The 22,876-nt window shown below is 35.1% G+C and overlaps 5 protein-coding genes across 9 annotated transcripts; 4 read left to right on the forward strand and 1 right to left on the reverse strand.

Annotated features, from left to right (window-relative positions):
- The first annotated feature begins 1,874 nt into the window (after positions 1–1,874).
- Positions 1,875–3,251, forward strand: LOC114421606 (probable caffeoyl-CoA O-methyltransferase At4g26220). Its single transcript, XM_028387624.1, has 5 exons — positions 1,875–2,009; positions 2,100–2,179; positions 2,388–2,532; positions 2,598–2,729; positions 2,827–3,251. The coding sequence occupies exons 1-5, from the start codon at positions 1,956–1,958 to the stop codon at positions 3,115–3,117; spliced, it is 702 nt and encodes a 233-aa protein (XP_028243425.1). The 5' UTR covers positions 1,875–1,955; the 3' UTR covers positions 3,118–3,251.
- Positions 3,252–5,464: 2,213 nt separating this feature from the next.
- On the reverse strand, positions 5,465–9,387 carry LOC114421126 (40S ribosomal protein S15a-5-like). 4 transcript variants are annotated; one of them, XM_028386927.1, is made up of 4 exons: positions 9,167–9,377; positions 8,608–8,768; positions 8,348–8,475; positions 5,465–5,900 (listed from the first exon to the last, which is right to left on the reverse strand). In XM_028386927.1, the coding sequence occupies exons 1-3, from the start codon at positions 9,294–9,296 to the stop codon at positions 8,377–8,379; spliced, it is 390 nt and encodes a 129-aa protein (XP_028242728.1). In that variant the 5' UTR covers positions 9,297–9,377; the 3' UTR covers positions 5,465–5,900; positions 8,348–8,376. The 4 variants fall into 4 exon arrangements, with proteins under 4 accessions (XP_028242728.1, XP_028242730.1, XP_028242731.1 ...); XM_028386929.1 differs by having other exon boundaries at positions 5,465–5,911; XM_028386930.1 differs by lacking the exon at positions 5,465–5,900 and adding an exon at positions 6,414–6,937.
- On the forward strand, positions 5,605–7,170 carry LOC114421125 (probable caffeoyl-CoA O-methyltransferase At4g26220). Its single transcript, XM_028386925.1, has 5 exons — positions 5,605–5,728; positions 5,808–5,887; positions 6,063–6,207; positions 6,283–6,414; positions 6,640–7,170. The coding sequence occupies exons 1-5, from the start codon at positions 5,684–5,686 to the stop codon at positions 6,928–6,930; spliced, it is 693 nt and encodes a 230-aa protein (XP_028242726.1). The 5' UTR covers positions 5,605–5,683; the 3' UTR covers positions 6,931–7,170.
- A 369-nt stretch (positions 9,388–9,756) lies between the features above and the next one.
- Positions 9,757–12,519, forward strand: LOC114421127 (F-box/LRR-repeat protein At4g29420). The gene is made up of 2 exons (XM_028386931.1): positions 9,757–10,295; positions 10,985–12,519. Exons 1-2 carry the CDS (start codon positions 9,833–9,835, stop codon positions 11,887–11,889), a joined length of 1,368 nt encoding a protein of 455 aa, XP_028242732.1. The 5' UTR covers positions 9,757–9,832; the 3' UTR covers positions 11,890–12,519.
- A 2,598-nt stretch (positions 12,520–15,117) lies between these two features.
- LOC114421129 (zinc protease PQQL-like) lies at positions 15,118–22,724 on the forward strand. Of its 2 annotated transcripts, XM_028386932.1 has the most exons (21): positions 15,118–15,464; positions 15,571–15,817; positions 15,907–16,032; positions 16,178–16,315; positions 16,396–16,530; positions 16,639–16,896; positions 17,017–17,154; positions 17,234–17,303; positions 17,410–17,623; positions 18,256–18,361; positions 18,963–19,196; positions 19,566–19,730; positions 19,811–19,960; positions 20,040–20,131; positions 20,439–20,520; positions 20,670–20,753; positions 20,836–20,952; positions 21,035–21,145; positions 21,407–21,487; positions 21,969–22,163; positions 22,275–22,724. In XM_028386932.1, exons 1-21 carry the CDS (start codon positions 15,256–15,258, stop codon positions 22,371–22,373), a joined length of 3,051 nt encoding a protein of 1,016 aa, XP_028242733.1. In that variant the 5' UTR covers positions 15,118–15,255; the 3' UTR covers positions 22,374–22,724. The 2 variants fall into 2 exon arrangements, with proteins under 2 accessions (XP_028242733.1, XP_028242734.1); XM_028386933.1 differs by lacking the exons at positions 15,118–15,464; positions 15,571–15,817 and having other exon boundaries at positions 15,961–16,087.
- Positions 22,725–22,876: the final 152 nt, after the last annotated feature.

Raw genomic sequence — 22,876 nt, forward strand, 5'->3', positions numbered from 1 at the left:
GCAGCTGCAGACCTTTCTAACCGTGAAAAGTTAACAAGTCAGTGTTCAAGTGAATTGAAGAGTTCTCTTCTTCTGTTGGTGAATTACCTAAAAAATATGCCTTTCATGCTACCAAACATCTTTCTGCTGGTTTTGTTAAGAGCACATTCCGAAGAAGCAGTTTTGAGATACACAATGAACAAGCTATTGTAAGAGAACAACATAGTCTGGTGCGATCACCCAATGAACATCGCATGAACAGTAATGAGAATGTGGTGAAACTGTACCAGTCAGCTTCATTGACATCTCATAATGCTTTTTGCGAAGAAAAACCATTTGGCTATGTATATGGAGTGGCTGATATATATCCAAATGCTGATAATCCTCAGATGAAGAAAGTGCAAGGTGAAGCAAACAAGAAATCAAGCACAAGGGACTCAAATGCATACTTTGATTCTGATGCTAGTGAGTCTGAGGATGGACTTCCTAAACAAAATTCAGTCACTCTTGCCAATTCTGGTAGTGGATTGTCTAGAAGGATGTTAGCTCCTTCAAAAACTGGTACATGTTTCATTTTGAAGGATGATTCTTTGTCCAAGGCTTCTAAGACTTCTGGTGCAAGTTCTGGGCATGGATCAGCAGAACATGCAGCATCTAAGTCAAATTCAGAACCTAAAAGTGAGGAAATTATAATATTATCTGCAATGGTGCAACCTTCTAGCTCTCTTACTACAACAATGATACCAGATAAGGAAGAGGCTTCAAAATCTTCAAATTCTAATAAAGATATATGCCCTCTATGGAGAAGGCCAGTCATGTTCATCCAAAGCTACCTGACTATGATACCTTTGCTGCCCAATTTCTGTCTCGTAAGAAGGGTCTTCAATAAAATTCCATGTGCTTGCTTATGATAACATAGGATTCTTGTGCAGTCTTGGCACGCTTTCCTGAAATTGTGGAGAAAAACAATGAGTGGTGTTAATCATATAGGCTGATGTTATTAACACACAAGACTTCCAAAACTTTAATATATTGCAGTAAAGCTTTTTAGAAACTTAATATTGTATTAGTAATTAGTACTTGTGGCCATGGAATGCAATTTAAAACCTTGAATCACAAGCTTTTCATGTAAGTTATTAAATAATAACTGAATTTCACTTTATTCTCGTTTAAATATGATGAGAGAATTATTATTTACGTATACTACTTAATTTTTACCCTTTTGTATATATAATTTTCTAAGCAGAGAATAGGTACCTAACATTGAACTATGTGACTAATTCTATTCTAATTCTCTTCTACTTGACATACGTATTTGTACCAAAAAAATTAAAATCACGTGTCCTCCGAAATGCACTACCAAATATCGGTTTCCTTAAAGAAGCATCAAGATGGAAACACATTAACGTCGGCATTATAAAAAACGAAACACAAGGAATTGATGAAGTATTCTTGGCATGAATGAGTCTAAAGAAGCAATTCTTATTAAACTATTAATTAAAAAACTGGTCTACACCCCTTCCTATGTTTTGGATGTTAGCGTTAGTCCCATTGTACTTCACGCATATCGTTAATACAGAGTATTAAAGAACGGTGGAATAGCCCAAATTAAAAAAATAATGCAGTGCTGAGAGCTTAGTTTCTAATGCTTACTTTCTCACTCTCGTGGACATATCTACTTTGAACATCCTTGAAATTCAGGTATGCCTCCCTTTTCAACCCTTTCTTGCCACCTCAATGTTTCTCATGCGTGACTTAAGTCTTAAGTAATAGGGATCGAAAACTAAGTTTTATAAAATAAAATTTTCCATACCTATGAAGCTTTTGTCAAAGCTATATATGTTTTTCAATTATAAGTTATATGGTGAAAATTGGCAACAACCAAAGGATGACTACAACATGAAATTTTGGTATTGAATAGGATTAATTATATTTAATGATTTCAGGACTTCATAAAGTAAGTTGGTTGGGGAGAAATGGACAATATATCAAAGCCAGAGGTAATATTGCAGAGTGAGGGGTTACTGAAGGTAAAATCAAACATTTCTTAGAATTTCCAAATTTAATTTCTTAGCTTTATTTATTCTACTTAACTGAAGGATGCAAGAATTATATGTCAGTATATATTGGAGACCGGCGTTTACCCGCGAGAAGCGGAGATCCTCAAAGAGCTAAGAAATGCAACTGCAGAGCATCCTCTGTAAGTATTATTTGTAACATAGTTCTACTTCTAAACCTAATAACAATGAAATTAGCATTTTTTTTTTTATATGATCACTTTAAAATATTCATGTGGTATAGTAGTACATGTACATATCATATGGATCAACGCAATTGAATTTGACTTTTGAGCAGACAATAGTAAACTTTTGTTTTTCAATGTACGTAATATTATTTTAATTCTAAAGGGGTTTCATGGGTGCTGCACCTGATGCGGGGCAGCTAATGGCCATGCTCTTGAAGCTTTTAAATGCTAAAAAGACAATTGAAGTGGGAGTTTTTACTGGATACTCTCTTCTCCTCACTGCACTCACCATTCCTAATGATGGAAAGGTTAGTATACTATACTCCAATATGTATTTTTTTATGGTATGTTATTAACTCCATGTATGATGTAGATTATAGCTATGGATCCAGACAGAAAAGCTTATGAGATAGGACTGCCATTTATTAAAAAGGCTGGTGTGGAACACAAGATTGACTTCATAGAGTGTCCAGCTTTACCGGTCCTTGATAAACTCTTAGAAGAAGTAAGCATGCATCTTTTATTTGTTAATTGAGTAAATGATATTTGTCTTGGATTCCTATATTCCTAATGATAATTGGATGTTGTTTGTTTTGGTGCAGCCTGCAAATGAAGGGAGTTTTGACTTTGCCTTCATTGATGCTGACAAAAACAATTACTGGAATTACCACGAGAGGCTTATAAAATTGGTGAAGATTGGTGGTTTAGTAGCGTACGATAACACGCTGTGGGGAGGAACTGTTGCCTTGCCTGAAAAGGCAGTTTCGGAACCGAAACGAGAATGGAGACGATTATCACTTGCTTTTAACAAAGCCATTTCCAAGGATTGTCGTGTTCAAATTGCTTTTCTTTCAATAGGTGACGGAGTCATTATCTGCATGCGTGTTCGCTGATATGATATGACCAGTTATTTAAGCCACAACAGAAAATTGATAAATTTACATTTCCTTGCAAATCTGTTCTGAAAACATAGATCAACATGTACAAAATTGTTACAGTTTAATCGAGTTTGCATTAAATACTTAAAAAAACATATCATAATAATTTTACTAAATTTGTACATGATTACATTTAAATAAAATATACATATGTGTGTCTAACTTACTTCATTGAACATATGTATAAGTTATTGTAAGTTTTTGTCTCATTAATACTAGATGTTTTTTCTTTAAAAAAATCTAAATGTCTCATTAATAGTCACTTTACAAAAATGTTCTTATAATCCGTCAAAAAAATGTTCTTAATTATGAATTATTTCTTTGAGTTCTATAAATTAATAGGTAAGATACATTAATGTTTTAAACTTTTTTGAAAATCTAACTTTATTCCTTCATATACTTAGAGCATAAATGTATTCTTGATGAGCGATTAAAAAAATCAAAGTCAATTAAAATATTTTAAAAAAATACGAGTGTCTCGTTAATGTTAAGGATAGTGTTGGATTTAAATTTAGAACAAATTTAATTCTATTAACTAAATTCTTTAATCTAGATAAATTAATTAATTAAATCCCCTATAAAAAAGAATTAGAGATAGTATAAACAAGTCTTTCAAATCATTCATATTGAAATAAAGTTACAATTAATTTAGAAAGTTTTTTGTTACAACCGATCGATAATTTTTTCATTAATTATAATCTCAATCGATATAATTTTTTTTTAAAAAAAACATTGAAATAAACTACTTCTTAAATATATAACAAACACCTATCAATCTAATTTCACATTCAATTCGCAGCGTGGTAGCTAAGGTTGACTAGTTGGTAATGACAATGGATAGCATTTTCAGTACTATTTCATGAATATTTGTAATTGAATTAAAGTGTGTAAACAAAAGTTGTTGAGAAAATAAAAGAGCAAAAAAGGTGAATTGAAAATAATCATATAGTATTTTACCCCTTTCAATGATATAATGTGTTTTAACATTTCTGAATTTGTCCCCTCAACCATAAATCTTATGTAGAAACATAAAACCCAATTAGTAAGTTTTTTTTTTTTTTGCTCAAGGAAAATTAATAAGTTATTTATGTGATATATGTTTGATTTTCTTGAATAAAAATTCAAAATTGAATTTTGTATAACCATTGAATTTGTAAATCAATCGATATGAAATTGTTTCATTTCTACCAATGTCTTGAATCTAAGCTCTTCAGGAATATAATTGCTTAGTATTTTAAGACTTTTTTTTTTTACTTACAATGAAAATATTTAACTCAAACAAAATTACTTATCTTGAAAAACACTCATGGTCTCATATTAATCAAAAGACAATTACTTGCTTAAGCAAACTACCAAGTTTGAATTTTATAAACTAAAAAATATGCACTAATTTGAAAGTAAGTTTACTTATGTGACACATTAATCAAAATTTAAAATGACTTATAAACATCTTTTTCGGAAATACTTATTTGATTTAGAAAAATTTTCTCGTAGATGAAAGTTACTTAATCTAAAGTACTTATATTGTTTAAGTTATCTTTATAGGTCAAAGGAGAGACTTTTTAACATTGTTTATTACACATGTTCCATCTGATATTCATGAGTTGAGATATTATGATCTATCAAAATGTTCTATCATATCTGAAAATTTGAATATATAATTTTGTCTATACCAACTTCATGGTGCGTCTAGGCCTGTGGAGACAATTGGATCAAACATAAATCCAATAAGATAGTGATCCACCCGAGGCCCGCTAAATATGTAAATCACGTGGACTATGGATATGGTCCCTACTTGCGGTCGACCATCAAGGACAAACCTCACATTAATTACTCTAAGAAACTAATTATAATCAGTCCTAAATTGCTAATTATAACCACCTTTGTTTGCTGTACCATGTCGCATGGATTTGCTAAATCGGGTAAATGTCATGATGAGATGTCCTCATCAATACGGTGTTCGTTGGTAACCCACCCAAGCAAAAAAATGTAGTAGAACCAAAAAGATTATTGAAACAACAAAAATGATGGAACCAACAAACGTGAACCGAGTTACTTCATGAGATCCTAAACAATAAAAATTATAGAAACAAAAAGGAAAATTCCCTACTAAAGCAAAATTATGAATTCGAATTTTATAAATTAAAAAAAAGTATGGATAAGAATAATTTTATTTTGTAAGCAAGTATAATTATCTAACTCATTAGATAGATTTTAAAAAGACATCCAATATTTAAATTACAGATTATAATCATAATATAATAAGTCTAAATCTTTCCGGTGCATGCACGGGTTAAGATACTGGTATAAGGACAAAGAATCCAATTTTTTAAATTATATAAGAAACACACTATACACACTCCCCCAATTATTTGTTGGTGAAGGAATGGAGGTTGGAGGTTGCAACGTGTAACCCCCCCTCTTAGCACTTCTTTTAAAATGGCCGAAGCAGGAGAGGCACTGTAAGTCCAAGAGAAAAAGAAAAATTTGAGAGAAAAGGAAAGGCTTAACAACGCACAAAATGTCCTCTAATCCAGTAATACTGCAGAGTGAGAACTTGACCAAGGTTTGTTGTTTATACATTATTTTGGCATTTTCCTTGGATTTAATTTCATAACTTGTTTAACCCAACAATGTTGTGGCAGTATATACTGGAGACCAGCGTTTACCCACGAGAAGAAGAGACTCTCAAAGAGCTAAGGAATGCCACTGCAAGCCATCCTTGGTAATTATTCTTCCTGCCACAATTCTAGCTTAAGACACATTAACATTATAAACATGGAAGTCTAACACAAAGGAAACGGTCTGTGTTCAACATGTAAACATTAAATGACTTTGTTTAACCATCCATTAAATGAATTGTTTTACCACTGTACTATAATACCATTTTCATTCACTAGGGGCTTTATGGGTGCTGCTCCCGATGCGGGTCAGCTAATGACCTTGCTCTTGAAGCTGTTGAATGCTAAAAAGACTATTGAAGTGGGAGTTTTTACTGGATACTCTCTTCTCCTTACTGCACTTACCATTCCAGATGATGGAAAGGTTTGCATTTTCTTATTGTTATTTGGTACAATTTAATATATCCGTTTTATGTTACCAACTCCATTGTGTGTGTAGATTATTGCCCTGGATCCTGACAGAGAAGCTTACGAGATAGGACTACCATTCATTAAAAAGGCTGGTGTAGAGCACAAGATCGACTTCATAGAGTCTCCAGCTCTACCGGTTCTTGATAAACTCATAGAAGATGTGAGCATGATGCTTTGTTACATTCATGTTACTAACATAACAATGTCATATTACAAGAAAAAGACATAAAAAGTACCTATAATAAGACCATAATATTATCATGTTAGTACGTAAGAGGATTTAAGTCCCTTACTATACTAAGATTTGTTCAACTTTATAGTTACTTTTTGTTTGATATTTCAAGTGTATTACAGGCTAGTGAATCTGTATTTTGTTTTGTTGCAGCCTTCAAATAAGGAAAGTTTTGATTTTGCCTTTGTTGATGCTGATAAAGATAACTATTGGAATTACCACGAGCGGCTTCTTAAACTGGTAAAGATTGGTGGGTTAATCATCTATGATAACACTCTCTGGGGTGGAACTGTTGCCTGGCCGGAAGAGGATGTTCCAGCACCCAAAAGAAAATTCAGGCAGGCTGCACTGGCTTTCAACAAAGCAATTGCAGATGATTCTTGTGTTGAAATTTCTGCTGTTTCAATTGGTGATGGCTTCACTATCTGCAGACGTGCTCATTGAACATCATCTGCCAATGTTGTGTTATGATTCAAGTTAATTTCATGTACTATGTTTTCGTGTTTTTGTTTCCTTTTTTTTCCTTTTGGGGGTGGGGGGTTTACTAAATTTACGTAATAAGTTGTGGTGTAATTTGATTTGCCTCCGACTCTAGGGCTTATGCCCTATGTTGTGACTCTAATGTGAAACTGGGAGTGTCGCTATTTATTTACTATTAATAAATAAAATAAAAGGTTGTGTCTATATTCTATTGATGGAATGTTGGCGAACACTCAAATTAGTCTATAACATTGATGACATTTAATCTCTAAAAAGAAAATCAAATCATTGAATTTCTCAAGAATATAAAATGAGACACTTTAATCCTTATATTCAATAGATAAAGGACTAAAAATATCTCACAATTATAATTTTGAGAGACTATTTGATCATTTTTTTCAGAGATTAAATTGAGTTGTTCAGAGCTCCACATAACCAACAAGCAATCACTAACTTTGGTAGATAATAATGCCATTATATGCAAGGATAGAAGAAATTTACAATTGAAACACACAAATAACACTACTTGAACGGTAAAACTGAAAATTTATAAACCATTAAGGAAACATGAAATGAAACTAGGTAAAAGTCGTGGTAGATCCTTTTGTAAGGTGAACTACTTTCATGCATCATAAATGTTTCTGTGGAAAGGCAAACTATGTAGAACAGATTCTTCCATAAAATGTAATTAAACCTTTTTTTTTGACAATTTCTTATTTTACTAATAACCTTCTAGCCTTTGTAGTGACAAGAAATAAAGATGAATGAACCGTGCGGAGGTACTGATGCTCACTGCTTTTCTTCTTTCATTAAATATTAACAGTCAGTAGTCCTTAGAAATCAGGAGCACAATATTTTTAACACTAGCAAAGATAATTCTTATTTCACCCTAAATTGGACGACAGATATAGTTGTAACGTCTATTTCGACATGTGAAGTTTAGTTACAGGAGCAGAAAAATCTAGCAAAAATATCTGAGCCTGAATTTGTTAGGTGTATATTATAAATGACTACTATGTGACAGGGATGGAGAATAAACTTCAACATTGAAATACTCTATAAGAAACATTCTTCTCGTCCAAAACTGCAACTCTTTGGAAAAAAAGAAACCAGTGCATAGAATGGTTGTATTGAATTATCCGATGACTACATGGAATTTGAATTTGAAATAGATTACAAACTAAGGATATAATAACCATCCATGTCTAGTACACCATTTATCAAAAACAGGACAAATTTCCACAAAGCATCAAATCCAATCCATCATACTCATCATGCATGAGCAGCCATGTTATAACATTCATACAGGAAGAGAAAAAATTCTGTAATCGCATAAAACATTTATGGAATGTTTATGTGGAAACATAGCAGAACCTAATACCTGGCCAAAACAGCACAGTAATGATCATTTTAGTGAAAGTAACCAAGAACCTGGCCACCTACATTCTTCCTAATGGCCTCTTCATGATCCAAAATGCCATCAGGAGTTGTAATGACAACATAACCCCACTGCACACAGAGAAAGAGAACGGCACATTTATAACTTTACTCTGATTGTTTTCGTACTTGAAACACAAATTACAAGTAGCAAGTGATAAAATCAGCATTCAGGGCATTCATTCAAATTAAGAATTAACGAACCTGATGTGTTGGAAGAGTCTGCAATCTGTAGGCTTCAATGTCCCTTGCCTTAAGGTCCTTTCTGTGCATAAGGGCCTTGCAATCATTAATCCTACCTTGTAGTTCAACCGATATCCTCCCCACTCTATGCGGATCATAGACTTGAAAGTCCTTGATATACCCTATAAGGAATTTACGCCAAATTAGCTACACTAACAGTGACACTATGCAGTAGTAATTATCAAAACACTCGAGCATTGTAGTTAGGTTTATGGACTTTCATTTTCATCCAACTAGGCAAGAAGATATTTCACATAAAGAAAATCATATTCAGAACAATAACAGTAATCAAATCAGCAACGGAAGCCCTCCAAAGTCCAAACACATAAATCCAGCAGAAAGAGAAAGTGACTATATATATTAGGGAATACTAAAACCATCTTTTTTACAAAGGGGGTTCATATGATTTCATTGTTGCCCAGATTTGAAACTCTCAGGCAATTAAAATGGGCTTCGAATTTTCGAAAAAGAATAAAAATTGAAAAAGAGTGGGTAATAAATGAGTGAAAGATTCCATTACCGTGGTGTTTCATGATTTGGAGAAAGGAAGACATAACAGTGGAGATTGGCTTGAGTTCCACCATAGATTTCCCTCTCCTCTCTGCATTCACCATACTCCTCAAGGCATCATTCAGTATCCTCCTCCCCATCTCTCTCAAACCCTTCTCTCTCTCTCTCTCTCTCTCTCTCTCTCTAGGGTTTTCGAAATACTCTACAGTGGATTTTAAGTTTTAATTTTAACAAGCAAAAACATATTCAACATTTTGGATACGTCAAATAAATAAATAACAAAATTCGTCACCATGAAAAATATAAATTTAGAATCTGAATATAAAATAAATATAATAATTTAATAAAAAAATTATCTTTAAATTTAATAATTTATTATTAAATTAATTATAAAAATTTAATTTATTATTAATTAATTCTTAAACATCATAAGTAAAATGATGTGGCAAATTTAACTATAAAGAATAAATTATAATATTTTTTCTGTATATATTTTATTTTTATTTTTAAGAGACCGATTTATTATTGTATCACAGTTTTATGAATGGGTTTAATTATGTATCCGCGAAAAAAATTATAAAATAGTTAAAATTCCACGGTCATATAATGCGCAAGAAAACAAAAGACGCTCTTCTTGTGTGTGTGTGTGTGTGTTGAATGCAATTTGGGAATTGCCATGGGGACGATGGAGGATCTTCCAGCTTCGGTGTTGGCGGAAATTCTGAGTCGTTTTACGGACACGACGGATGTGGCGCGGTGCAGGGTGGTTTCGAAGAGCCTAAACGCGGCGTCGTACGAGGTTCGGTGGTTGAACCTGGTGTGTTCCATGTCCCGCTACCTCAAGTCTCGTTCGCCGGAGACCAAGCACCTCGTCACCCCCTTCAAGACCGTCATTACGAACCTCGTGCGCCGCTCCGGCAACCTCGAATCCGTGTCGCTCGGCGTTGACCGCGCCCTTGGCGGCGTCTCCTTCGACGACGTCGAAGACGAGGCCGACGATCTCTACCTCACCGATATGAACTTCATCAGAGAGTGGCTTCCTTCTGTTTCCGACGCTCTCAAATCCTTCTCCGTCTCCGATTTCTGGGTCCAGTCTTGTTGGCGCCGATCCGAAGCTCTATCGCTCATCTCTTCCACGTGTTAGCTTCTGAATTCTCATTTTCCTTTGTATTTTGTTTTCTTTCAATCAGAATTTGAGTTTCGCGTCTTTAATCCGTAGTTTGTGTCTTTTCTTGTATTTTAAATATTCAAAATTAGAGTTTGTAGTTTGTATTAAAGATTAGCACACGTTTACTTTGGTTGAAAAATAGTATTGAAAGTACCCAATGGTATGTTTGGTATGGTGAATGGAAATTGAGGAAAGTAAGAAAGGATCCATTTGTTTAGGTGGAAAAAATGAGAGAGAATCAAAATTTCAAAGTTGAATTCAAGAGAAAATGGAAGAAAGGAAAACTTTGAATTTTTGTTTCAAGAAGACAATTTTTCTCTCTTTTTTTTATTTTCTCTCCAATTAAGCACAAGGAAATACAGTGCTATTCTGTTTTCTTTCTTCTCTGTTTTCTTTTCTCCATACTAAACATACCAAAAATGTAGAAATTTGAATAGAACGGAAAGAGGAAAGAAAGAAAAAATTGAATTTTTGTTTATTTAGAAGTCAACATTTTTTTCTCTCACTTTATCTTCAATCAAGCAAAATAATATGCACTGTATTCCTCTGTATTTTCTTTTCTTCCATCCAAACATACCATAAGTATATGTGTCTAACTTTTGTCATTTTACTTTTTGTCTTCCTGGTCTCTCACGGACATGTGTGATGTATTTTCTGCAGGTCGTAATCTTGTGAAATTGGTTGTGAGGAACGCGTGGTTATCCGTGGATGGTTTGTGTTTGATGCCAACGCTGACATATTTGACCCTTGAGTTTGTGAGACTAGATGATGAGGACTTAAGCAGGATTAATGCCTGTTTCCCTAACTTGACACAACTCAATCTTATTGGGGTTGGTGGACTAAAGGAGCCTAAGATTAATCTCTTACACCTCACCACTTGTCAATGGTCAGTCTCAAATGCTCCACTTTCTTTGATTATATGTGCACCTTGCCTTGTTGATTTTGATCTCAGATGCATCAAACCAAGGTTGGTTGTCCTTGAAGCCCCTTCCCTGTCCAATTTTAGTCTATCCCTTGAGAATACTGATGAGCTCAGGTTGAAAAATTGTGCTAATATACAATGCCTTCAGCTTAGTGTAGAATGCCTTTCTCTTGGTTTTTTGTTTAGCATGTTTCGCCATTGCAGCACGGTGAAGAGACTTACCTTGGATTTGGTGGGAAGAACAGAACAGGTTGATGTGGCAGAGTTTGGGATTGATACTTTGTTGGTTTGTTTTCCAAACATAACATATCTTAATTTAGGTCCTAGAGCTTGGCGTGTGATGGAGAATTCTTTCAGCCGAGGAGGTTTGGAAGATGGAATTGGGATGAAGATGATAAAAGAACTTATTGCACATCTAATGGTCCATGAAATGGGGGTTACCCTTACCCTTGCATTTATTTCCTCTGTTTTGGATAAAAGCACCGAATTATCTGATGTTTCACTGCTCATCCACCGTAATGTTGATTCATATGTTGCTGGCAGCCTGATCTCTGCGTGCAGAAGCAAATTCCCAAGAGTTAGATGGAGATGGGGAATATGGGAAGAAGGAATCAAAGATACTTGGTTCTCTGATGGCATCTAGTTCAGAGACTGCTTTCTTGTTTATGGAACAGGTAGTCGTCTTTGATTTGCCGTATTATAGGTTTATGAATAGACAAGTGGTGTGAAGGACATTGGCAGATTTTAAATATGTTTTGTTGAAGCAACTCCAAGAAGGACGAATAAAAATCAGATGTTAAACTACACAAAATATTGATAAAAAATACTTCCCAGATGTATTGGCAAACTAGAGAAAGTTGGAAGAAACTAGATGAGGGGTCAGAAAGGGGAGTATGAACTATGGTTGCATTGGTATCAGGAAAAGTTTTTCCAAACTGCGTTGGCAAAGTGGATGCAATTGGAAGAAACCAGACAATTCATCACTCATCATAAAAAGCATTATTCTTTGGATTTGTGTATGAACTGTGGGTCAGCATTGCAAAATATCATGACAATAGTTAACTGTCTGGAAGAAGCCACCTTGTGGATAGTTGTTTCTTTCCTCAAATTTCTTTGTATAGATCTTTAGGCATTGTTGTTGTATTTCTTTGTATAGATCTTTGTCTTGCTCTTGTTTTAGCACATGTATATTTTTGCATTATTCATCCCCCTTGTTTCATTACTTGTATATTTGGAGATCTATTAAAAAAATAAATATTTATTTTATGTAGCAGACATTTTTTTAAAAAAAAAAAGTAAAAAATCGATCACATAATTATTGCCTCGTTCATTGAACAATGAACAGAATGAGTTTATAAATGACATGGGGTTAGCCCCATTACAAAATGGTCTTCATACCAAGGTCGTTGCCGTTATTTTGCATTGAAAGGACACAGAGGAATGGTTAGATTTATATAAGCTATCAGCCAAAATTTTCATGGGTGAAAGGACACAGTCTAATCTAAGGGCTGCAGAAGTCACGTTTTCAGTCATACCAACCTGGTCATTAGTCATTTAGCAGCACTCGATGTATGCTTACAGATATGGATATTTTCCCTTAAATGGTGTAAACTTGTTTCATGTTTGCATAATCTACAATTCTAGGGAACTTGTTATTGTGGCCTACCTGCATTGTCACTATCTCACACTCTTCCTTCCTTTTTTCTTGATAGAAGAATTCAACCCCTTATCCTAAATGCTCTTACTTTGTAGCTAAATAAATGTATGGACAATATGAAGTACTAGGAAGATATGGGATGCAAATAATTTTGTAAAACATTTTTTTGTAGGCTCTCATTATTCTTCAAATAGTTTTTAGTACTAAAGCTTTTATTAGTATAACAAAGTTTTACTGTGTAATATCGTGTGTCTTAGATGATCACATCTCATCTTTATTTATAATGAAAAAATCAGAATAAGTATTGATTACATATCAATCAATTATTGATTATTAGGTAATTACATATCAATCAAAATCATAAGTTTTTATGTAATAATAAATACAAGATAATATAAAGATAAATATAATCTAACACTCCCCTCAAGCTCAAGGATATATGTCATATGAATCGAATCGAGCTTGTTATAAATGTGGTCAACCTAATAGAAACTAAAGTTGCTTTGAGCATGTGGTTGCACCGGACAAACATGGCTCAGCGGCAACCAATGAAGGCTTGCAATGACAATGGTGACCAGTGTGATGCTTGTCGGAGATGTGTCACGCATCGTGTGAGTGAGCCTTGTGCGCCAGGGCCCTGTGTGGTGTCGCACATAGCGGTGTTTTGAGTTGGTTGCACACATGGACGGTGTCACAGTCTTTGGTGATGACGATGGGCACTATCCACCCGTGAAAAAAAAGCAAAAAAGATCCAGCAAGATGCCTTGAGGTGGAGGGAGAGAAGATCAGTGTGCGTTGGTCAAAGTTGCATCACAGGTTATGTGCATGAACTTCACACGACGTGATTATCTTTGGAAAGGTTTCTAGAAAAGCTTAAAAAGGTCTCTAAAAAGAGACAAAGCTAATAGTGTGGTTGCATCAGAGGAAGAGAAGCATGATGGTGCAGGCTAGATTGTGGGTCAGCCAAACCACAACGGAATAGGAACAAAATGAGGCCAAATAGTGTCACAAAGTTGCCAAACAAGTTTTGTCGAAGGAGAAGGAACACGACGGGGAGGTTGCCAAAGATGGGTGTCATCGAAAATAGTGTCACACATTGTTTAGTGGTGAGTGTGTGAGTTGCATGCGCCGGAGAAAGGTAACGTGTGGGGGCACATGCGACATCGCACGATTACGAGATTGGTGATAGTGGATTTGCTGGAGAGAAACACTTCTAATCGAAGGGTCACACTGGCGAGATGGCTGGGCGGTGGCAATTGAAGCGCGCTTGTAGCGTGTGCATTGTTGTTCATGCGAAAGGAATGCTACAACAAAAAGGGAAACAAGTGAAGAAATGTCCATCAAAATATGGAAATAGATTGTTAGAAATAGGACAACTAATAAAGAGGTCCATCGGGACAGTTGGTACCCGATGGAGCAGGACTTTTGTTATTCCTCTATCACAAATAATCTAAACTCTGACATCATAGAATAATATTTTAGCATGCAATATTGTGCGTCTTAGATGATCACATCTCATCTTTACTTATAATATGAAAAAGAGAATTATAAGTTTCCATGTAATAATAAATACCAGAGACTCGTTCCTTTTATATTGATAATAAATAATTTTTATCTTGACATTTACCAGCCATTGGAATGGTTTTTGCTGCTAAGAGAAAATTTAGTGGTCACATCTTTTGATTAAGAAATTTCTTTTTTATTTTGTTCTGGAAGACCAATAAATTATCTTTTAAGTTTAGTGGTTGGCTCATTTGATAGACCCTAGTGTTCTATGAGTATCCTAGATATAAAGCATCGATTCTAGCTAGAGTTCCCAAAATGAACTTGTTTGGACTTTGGACCAAGCTAAAATAGAGATAAAGTATGTAGCAACTAGCAAGTTACTATTTTTGTTGAGTCAATTCCCCTCAATGTGGGTTTTGAGTGGGGTGTGCTAATTCCGAGCCCCACTAACAAGATTTTGTAATTATTAAAAGAACACTACAGACACATAAATATTCTTTCCGTCAGCCACGTTAATTTGGAAATATTAGGAACATAAAGTATCAATTTGAACAAACACTAAACTAAATATGTATTTTAGCCTAATAATTACTATATGATTATGTTTATTTATATTTAACCACATTTCAGATACAAATTTAATCACACTTATATGTAAAATAATTAATGGAAAGTTTGCCAACGTACGTTTATTTATTTTGGAAAAAGAAAGAGAAAAGAAAAGGCGAAGGAAGATACTTACATAGAGAGAGACAGAGTGGGTAGTAACGTCACTGGCACTGGTGGTCAAGTGGCGCAGAATATCATATTTCATCTCGTCTCGGGAAAGACTGAAGAACAACAAGAATGGAATTACTTCCGGCTTCTGCACCTCCGATCTCGAAGAAACAAGGATTCCGATCCCTCAAGCTCGTCAACGCCGACATGGACCAACTCCTCTCCGACCAACCCGTCGGCGTCGACTACGGTACACTCGACAATGGCCTTCGCTACTACGTTCGCTGCAATTCCAAACCTCGCATGCGAGCCGCTCTCGCTCTTGCCGTTTGGGCCGGGTAATAATCAATAACCCAACCTAACCTAATTCTCCATTCCTATATTCTGAACTCTGAATCATTAAATTCAATGCTGAATCGATGCTTGTGAATTCGGTCACGGCAGATCAGTTCTCGAAGAAGAGGATGAACGCGGAGTTGCTCACATTGTTGAGCACCTCGCTTTCAGTGCCACCAAGAAATACACCAATCACGACATCATCAAGTTCCTCGAGAGTATCGGAGCCGAATTCGGCGCTTGTCAGAACGCCGTCACCTCCGCCGACGACACCGTTTACGAGCTCCTCGTTCCAGTCGACAAGCCGGAGCTGTTGTCTCAGGCCATTTCGGTTTTAGCCGAGTTCAGTTCAGAAGTATCGTATCAACTACGCAGAATGCTCTGTTTGGATAACTTTTTTTTATTATTCTAGTTTTTATAATTAAGATTGTTCTACGTGTGTAGATTCGAGTCTCGAAGGATGACTTGGAGAAGGAAAGAGGAGCTGTCATGGAAGAGTACAGAGGAAGCAGAAATGCCACGGGGAGGCTGCAGGATGCTCATTGGATGTTGATGATGGAAGGTTCAAAGGTGCCTGTATCCAACACTTGCTACTTGCTATTATTAGTCAATGTTAATTAAAATGGTTAGAACATGTATTTTTGAGTTTGAGAATTCTTTTTATTTTTTTTATCAATTGATATTATTATTTCATAAAGTTTGTAATGAATTTCAGTATGCTGAAAGGTTGCCAATTGGACTAGAGAGAGTGATTCGGACAGTTTCGTCCGAGACTGTGAAGCATTTTTACAAGAAGTGGTACCATTTATGCAATATGGCGGTTATAGCAGTTGGAGATTTTTCTGATGCACAGGTGCTTTGTATGGGAAATATGGCAGTTTTGTTTGGTCATGATTGTGCTTTCTGTAATCGCTCTTCCTCTTACAATTGCAGGATGTAGTTGAGTTGATAAAGACTCATTTTGGCCAGAAAATTCCCGATCCTGATCCTCCACTTATACCAACAATCCAGGTTCCATCACATGATGAGCCACGTTTTTCATGTTTTGTTGAATCCGAAGCTGCTGGGGTAAGTAAGTAATGAATCATTAACTTTTAGTGCAAGTTACAGGATTTTTGTTGGTAATTTTATCTTGCTTGGAGAATAACACTTTACTTTGGGTTTTCCTAATAACAGTCTGCAGTGATGATTAGTTATAAGATGCCAGCAGATGAGCTTAAAACAGTAAAAGACTACCGTAATTTACTTGCAGAATCCATGTTCCTCTATGCCTTAAACCAGAGGTTCTTTAAAATAGCACGTAGAAATGATCCACCCTATTTCTCCTGTTCTGCGGCTGCTGATGTTCTAGTCCGTCCATTAAAGGCCAATATAATGACTTCATCTTGTAAAAGAAAAGGAACTATTGAAGCATTGGAATCAATGTTAATAGAGGTATTTTTTTCATCTTGACCCAAGTTGCATTTTCTTCATCTTTCTCTCTTTCCATTTTCTTCTTTCAGTTTCCTTCTTTTCTCCCCTTTTATTTTGATATTTATGACAGCTATATTTTAGGTTGCAAGGGCAAGACTTCATGGCTTTTCAGAGCGTGAAATATCTGTAGTTCGTGCCCTATTAATGTCAGAGATTGAATCTGCTTATTTGGAGCGTGATCAAATTCAATCTACCAGCTTGAGAGATGAATATTTACAAGTATTTTTTTTTCCATATTAAAATGGCTCATAACAAACTATGGGTGATTTTGGAGATAATGTTCTCTATGTTCATGCAGCATTTTCTCCACAATGAACCTGTTGTTGGGATTGAGTATGAGGCTCAACTCCAAAAGACTCTTCTACCACGTGAGTTCATATATCTTCTGCTTTTTCTTTTGATATCAAATTTCTGGATAAATCAAGTTTGGGAGGCCTTATAATTGAGCTTATATTAGTTATTTATATCCATTAGATATATCAACATTAGAGGTCTCTAAGTGTTCTGAGAAATTAAGGACATCGTGTAGCTGTGTCATAAAGACTATCGAGCCCCAACCATTTGCTGTGCTTGATGATCTGAAAAATGTTGTTAAGAAAGTCAATCTTCTTGAGGAAGAGGGTAGAATCTCTCCTTGGGACGATGAACATGTTCCAGAAGAAATTGTCACTACAAAGCCTAATATGGGGTGAGTTCGATTCAACCATGAATGTCTTTCTCTATTTTGCACATTACATTTTCATTTGCCAATATAGTTCTTTGCTCTCTGATTTCTGGCCCACCCCATATAGTCACATGTGCATATATCCTTGTAATCCTTGTTGTCAATTCACTTAATCAAGTTTCCCCTCTGCTGTTATTAAGTAGCTCCTAGGTAGCTGTTTTATGCAGACTTTGCAACTTTATCCTATTATGAAAGAGTGGTTGGCAATGACATGTTTCTTCCTGTTCTTCCTATGAGCTAACACTTACAGTTTTAGTCGTTATCAAAAGATCTTACAAATGTGTAAAGCATTAAGCTTTGAAGCCTTTGATGGTTCTTTTTATTTACTTTGTCGTTAAACCCTGTTTCATTAAAATCTTGATTTTTCTAAGTATTGATAACCAGTATCATCTGTTTAACCAGCTGATACTCCATATGTAATGAAGGGTTTAGTATACCAGTTATTAAACTATCATATGGATCAAATTTCTATGAACTTCTGGAATGTGGCCTCTTCTGTGCAATGATTATTATGACTAGTCTGGTCTTTTTTCCAGTTAAATTTATGTTTAGGAAATCACATTCTAATCTCATTCCCTCCCCCGTCTTCAAATTAGGCATGTTGTGCAGGAATTGGAATATTCAAATATTGGAGCTACTGAACTGATTCTGTCAAATGGCATGCGGATCTGCTATAAGCGTACAGACTTTCTTGATGACCAGGTTCCAATCCTCATAGGCATTTCTTATAAAATTTATCATGGTCATAGTTCATACATATTTCTTGAATAGACATTGACAAACTTCTGTATCAATCTGGTTACGGTATCAAATGACAACTTGCTTCAAATTTGGTAAATTATATGATGTGACCCTAACAGAGTATAATTAAGATATTGTGTTTTTTTTTATTCGGAAAATGTTAGTTTTGTTAGCTATAATTAAGATATTGTGTAAATCACTATTTTTGTCCCTAAAAGTATATAGCATTGTTACATTAGTATCTGAAACTAAGAAAATTTCAAATGTCTTTGAAAGGGCAATCTGTCAATCATATTTGTCCAAAATCCAAAAGAAAAGGGAAAGAAGTAATCTGAACCAAAATAAAATTAAACCAGAGCTTCTTATGCTGCCTGTAGTGCAAGAGATTTGAGTTTCCATGTTTTTTACTAATTCAAAATTTTAATTAGCATACACATGCGTTTATGATTAGGCATCAGCTGGTACTCATACTTCCATGAGTGGTGTCTCATTATTAATGGTGATGTTAGAATTTTAGCATGAATAAATATATCAGTTCTAATCTATAGATGTGTCTTAACAGGTTATCTTCACCGGGTATTCATATGGGGGCTTATCTGAACTCCCAGAGAATGAGTACTTCTCTTGTTCAATGGGACCTACTATTGCTGGAGAAATTGGTGTGTTTGGTTATAGACCATCTGTCCTGATGGATATGCTTGCTGGCAAGAGAGCTGAAGTAGGTACCAAGATTGGTGCATATATGAGAACTTTTTATGGTGATTGTTCACCTTCAGACCTAGAAACTGCTTTGCAGGTATATTTGATATAATTAGCAAAATTTTCGGAAAACATTTTTTGTTACTGCTTTTAATTACAAAATTGACACCTTATTTTCAATTTGTTTCTTGTTTTCAAATATTTGTACAGGAAACAATGAAAACAACTTTATTTTTTCTGTTTCCTGTACAAAGCTTTGAAAACAGTGTATCAGTTTTGTTATTAAAAGTGAAAAAGAAAATTAAAACAAGAAAAAACAGAAGTAAGCAGGCCCTAATATTTCTTTTGTTTTCTCTGTTTTCTATTCTGTATTCCCAACACACACACGTCAATTCCACTATTTTATGTTATGCTTATCTTCTTTCTACCTATTCTGATGTCATTCATTTATTTCTTTATTTTCCAGCTTGTTTATCAGCTGTTTACAACAAATTTAACACCAGGTGAAGAAGATGTTAAAATAGTCATGCAAATGGCTGAAGAAGCAGTATCTGCTCAAGATAGGGATCCATATACTGCTTTTACAAACCGTGTAAAGGAGCTTAACTATGGAAACTCTTATTTCTTCCGGGTATGACTATTTTCTGACATCAATTAAATCATTGACTAAATGATCTACTTTTGACTTTCTGCATATTGTCTGTTTTGCAGCCTATTAGAAAAAGTGACTTGCAAAAGGTTGATCCACGGAAAGCTTGTGAATTCTTCAGCACATGTTTCAAAGATCCATCAACTTTTACCATTGTGATTGTTGGGAACATTGATCCCACTATTGCAATGCCCTTGATATTGCAGTACCTAGTGAGTATGAATCCATTAAACAAAAGCCAAGAGACCTTGAACTATTCTATTCTATACCTATTGATTTCTTTCCATGCAGGGTGGAATTCCAAAACCTCCTGAACCTATTATGCATTTTAACCGCGATGAACTGAAAGGATTACCTTTCACTTTTCCGACGTCAATCCATAGGTACATCAATGCACTGTGTTCACAAACAAAAGGTGTTATGATAATTGTGTTGTACCAACAGGAAAAGATGTGAATATTTTATTAGGCTCTCAAATGAACTGTACTATGTTTTACAAAAGAAAAAAAAATAGACCATGCTTAGGCATCATATTTTGGAAAAGACTGTATTTTCACTTCGCTATTGCATCTTTTTGACAATCTGGATGTTACAAACATTTTTCTACATTAACAAATGTGCATGGATGCTGATACACTTTTGAAGGATTCAGTGGATGCATCTTCTAAATAAACCATATTGTGCTTGTAGAGAAGTGGTTTGGAGTCCTATGGTAGAAGCACAGTGTTTGGTGCAGATATGCTTTCCTGTGGAGCTGAAGAATGGGACCATGGTGTGTTATCCCCCCCCCTCCCCCCCTAGTTTCTGAATTTATGAAATTTCTATAAAATAATAAATATAACATGTATTTACTGACTCTTACAAATAACATGTATAATCTGTGTTTGGTCCTGTGTGGGGGTTGGGGGCTTGATTTGGCAGGTGGAAGAGATTCACTTTGTTGGGTTCTTGAGCAAGCTTCTTGAAACAAAAATAATGCAGGTTCTCCGTTTCAAGCTTGGGCAGGTGTATATGCTTTACTATCTTTTTCCTTCAGTTGTCATATATGGTTTTCTACTATTTCTAAGGCTTTACCTCTGTGCATCAGATATACTCTGTAGGTGTTTCAGTATTTCTTGGTGGTAATAAACCCTCAAGAATAGGTGACGTTCGTGGAGACATTAGCATAAATTTCTCTTGTGATCCAGAGATATCTTCCAAGCTGGCAAGCTTCCTTCATATGTAAAATAAGTGAACTTTTCAATACATAACTTGGTGAAAATTACTGTCTTGTAAATCTCTTACAGGTAGATATTGCTTTGGATGAAATGTTACGCCTTCAAGAAGAAGGGCCTTCAGAACAGGATGTTTCAACCATACTTGAAATTGAGCAACGAGCTCATGAAAATGGACTGCAGGTTAGTTAGTCTCTTGAAGTTTGTCTTATTAGCATCGTAGCCTTTTACTATGGAGTCAATGGAACAAAATAGATAGACCTGGACATATGGATTCTAATAACACCCATCTGAATTCTCGTCTGTAAACAATGATAAAAGTTATAAGCTCCTGTATCTTTACATCTCTTGTATCCACAGAAGCATTCAGATTCATGGATGAAAGGGATGGAAGTAACATTACCCTCTTGATTTCTTATTTTCTTATTTGCACGTGTCTTTTAGGAAAATTATTACTGGTTGGATAGGATTTTGCACAGCTATCAATCAAGAGTCTATTCTGGTGATGTTGGCACTTCTTTTGAGGTTAGTCACTATTACACTGTCTTTGTATTTGTATTTTCCATTTCAATAAATTGAGATGCTATCTATCATGAGGATTACTATTTGCATTTTGGTTTTCCTCAGACTATCAGAAAGGAATTAATTCTAACTTGTAGTTCTAGTGTGTTGCTTTATGGCCAGTGTTTAGTTTGAAATGAAATTTAGAATGAATATATGTAAAAAAATCTGTCTCCTTTAATTGATTTTGATTCTGACAATTGAATGTGACAGACGTTGCTTGCACGGTATGATCTAAGTAAATAATCATCCCCCCCCCCCCCCTTTTCATAATCATATTACAAAATCAAAATTGTACCATGGATCCTGACATAAGCTGCATTTTTTTAATTAACTGATGAACTGTTTGAGTGTTTGTATGCTGCATATTGTGATGATTGCATAGTTTATGGAATCATGTTTACTCAAATAAATGTTATTAATTGTGCAATTGTCTTTGCTGCAGATTCAAGATGAAGGGCGATCAAAAGTTAGATCATCCCTTACACCATCGACTGCACAGTTTGCACTAAAAAGAATATTGCCTTTTCCTTCCAAAAACAAGTATACTGTTGTGATTCTAATGCCCAAGGCTTCTCCTTTACAATTGCTGAAATCTGTAATCCAATCTGCTCGAACAAACTATGGCAGAGAAGCAAAGGTCAGTTATATACAAGCCTCTTGTAGGTATATATATATATATATATATATATATAGATAGATAGATGTATAGGAAACAACCATATTAATAGATTACAGTTTTTTGTGACAGATTTTGGCAGGAGTTACTGGCCTAGCAGTTTTGGCATTCAGTTTGTGGAGACGTGCCCAAAATAATAGCAGACATTTGCTTAGCAGAGCCGCGAATTAGAAGTTTTCCAACACTTGCAATTCTTTATTTCACTCAAGACACCAAACGTACATAACATTGTGAGAGTAGGTTTTGTAATATATTGGTTAGTGATGACTTAGGAGGCAAATTAGGTCTGTTTACGTGGCCCCGATGAAGGCTTGAAATGAAACAAATGTACATTGATTTGTGCTGCAGAGGATTGTATCGTGCAGCTACTCTTGCTTTTTTACAAAAGGAACGGGAAACCGGATGGTGGCGCGACATTGCTTCCATAACTCTGGTTATTTTTCTAATCCTTCCGAAAGTAGTAGTTCTGGTTGACAGTTCTCGAACAAGTATGCAGAATAAGAGGGTTGGTGATTCAAGGCACATTGATTCAAGTGTGGGAAAAGAGCTGAAATTTATTTGTTAACTTTTAGGAGAGTATTCACTTGGTTTAGATTTTGATAGAATTAATTATATAAAAAATGATGTTTTAAATTCGTTTAGAAAGTTTTTTGGCTTAAATATGTTTTTTCAAA

Source organism: Glycine soja, chromosome 8 (genome assembly GCF_004193775.1).
Source record: "Glycine soja cultivar W05 chromosome 8, ASM419377v2, whole genome shotgun sequence".
Taxonomy (NCBI): Eukaryota; Viridiplantae; Streptophyta; class Magnoliopsida; order Fabales; family Fabaceae; genus Glycine; species Glycine soja.

Bases quoted from the DNA above. Each gene is read 5' to 3' on its own strand.
- LOC114421606 (XM_028387624.1), top strand. From the start codon at position 1,956: ATGGACAATATATCAAAGCCAGAGGTAATATTGCAGAGTGAGGGGTTA. The intron at 2,010-2,099 runs GTAAAATCAAAC...ATTATATGTCAG, and splicing joins AGAGTGAGGGGTTACTGAAG to TATATATTGGAGACCGGCGT. The intron at 2,730-2,826 runs GTAAGCATGCAT...GTTTTGGTGCAG, and splicing joins TTGATAAACTCTTAGAAGAA to CCTGCAAATGAAGGGAGTTT.
- LOC114421125 (XM_028386925.1), top strand. From the start codon at position 5,684: ATGTCCTCTAATCCAGTAATACTGCAGAGTGAGAACTTGACCAAG. The intron at 5,888-6,062 runs GTAATTATTCTT...TTCATTCACTAG, and splicing joins GCCACTGCAAGCCATCCTTG to GGGCTTTATGGGTGCTGCTC. The intron at 6,415-6,639 runs GTGAGCATGATG...GTTTTGTTGCAG, and splicing joins TTGATAAACTCATAGAAGAT to CCTTCAAATAAGGAAAGTTT.
- LOC114421126 (XM_028386927.1), bottom strand. From the start codon at position 9,296: ATGGGGAGGAGGATACTGAATGATGCCTTGAGGAGTATGGTGAATGCA. The intron at 8,769-9,166 runs GTAATGGAATCT...AATTCCTTATAG, and splicing joins CCAAATCATGAAACACCACG to GGTATATCAAGGACTTTCAA. The intron at 8,476-8,607 runs GTTCGTTAATTC...CTCTGTGTGCAG, and splicing joins AGACTCTTCCAACACATCAG to TGGGGTTATGTTGTCATTAC.
- LOC114421127 (XM_028386931.1), top strand. From the start codon at position 9,833: ATGGGGACGATGGAGGATCTTCCAGCTTCGGTGTTGGCGGAAATTCTG. The intron at 10,296-10,984 runs GTTAGCTTCTGA...TATTTTCTGCAG, and splicing joins ATCGCTCATCTCTTCCACGT to GTCGTAATCTTGTGAAATTG.
- LOC114421129 (XM_028386932.1), top strand. From the start codon at position 15,256: ATGGAATTACTTCCGGCTTCTGCACCTCCGATCTCGAAGAAACAAGGA. The intron at 21,146-21,406 runs GTTAGTTAGTCT...CGTGTCTTTTAG, and splicing joins CTCATGAAAATGGACTGCAG to GAAAATTATTACTGGTTGGA. The intron at 21,488-21,968 runs GTTAGTCACTAT...TCTTTGCTGCAG, and splicing joins ATGTTGGCACTTCTTTTGAG to ATTCAAGATGAAGGGCGATC.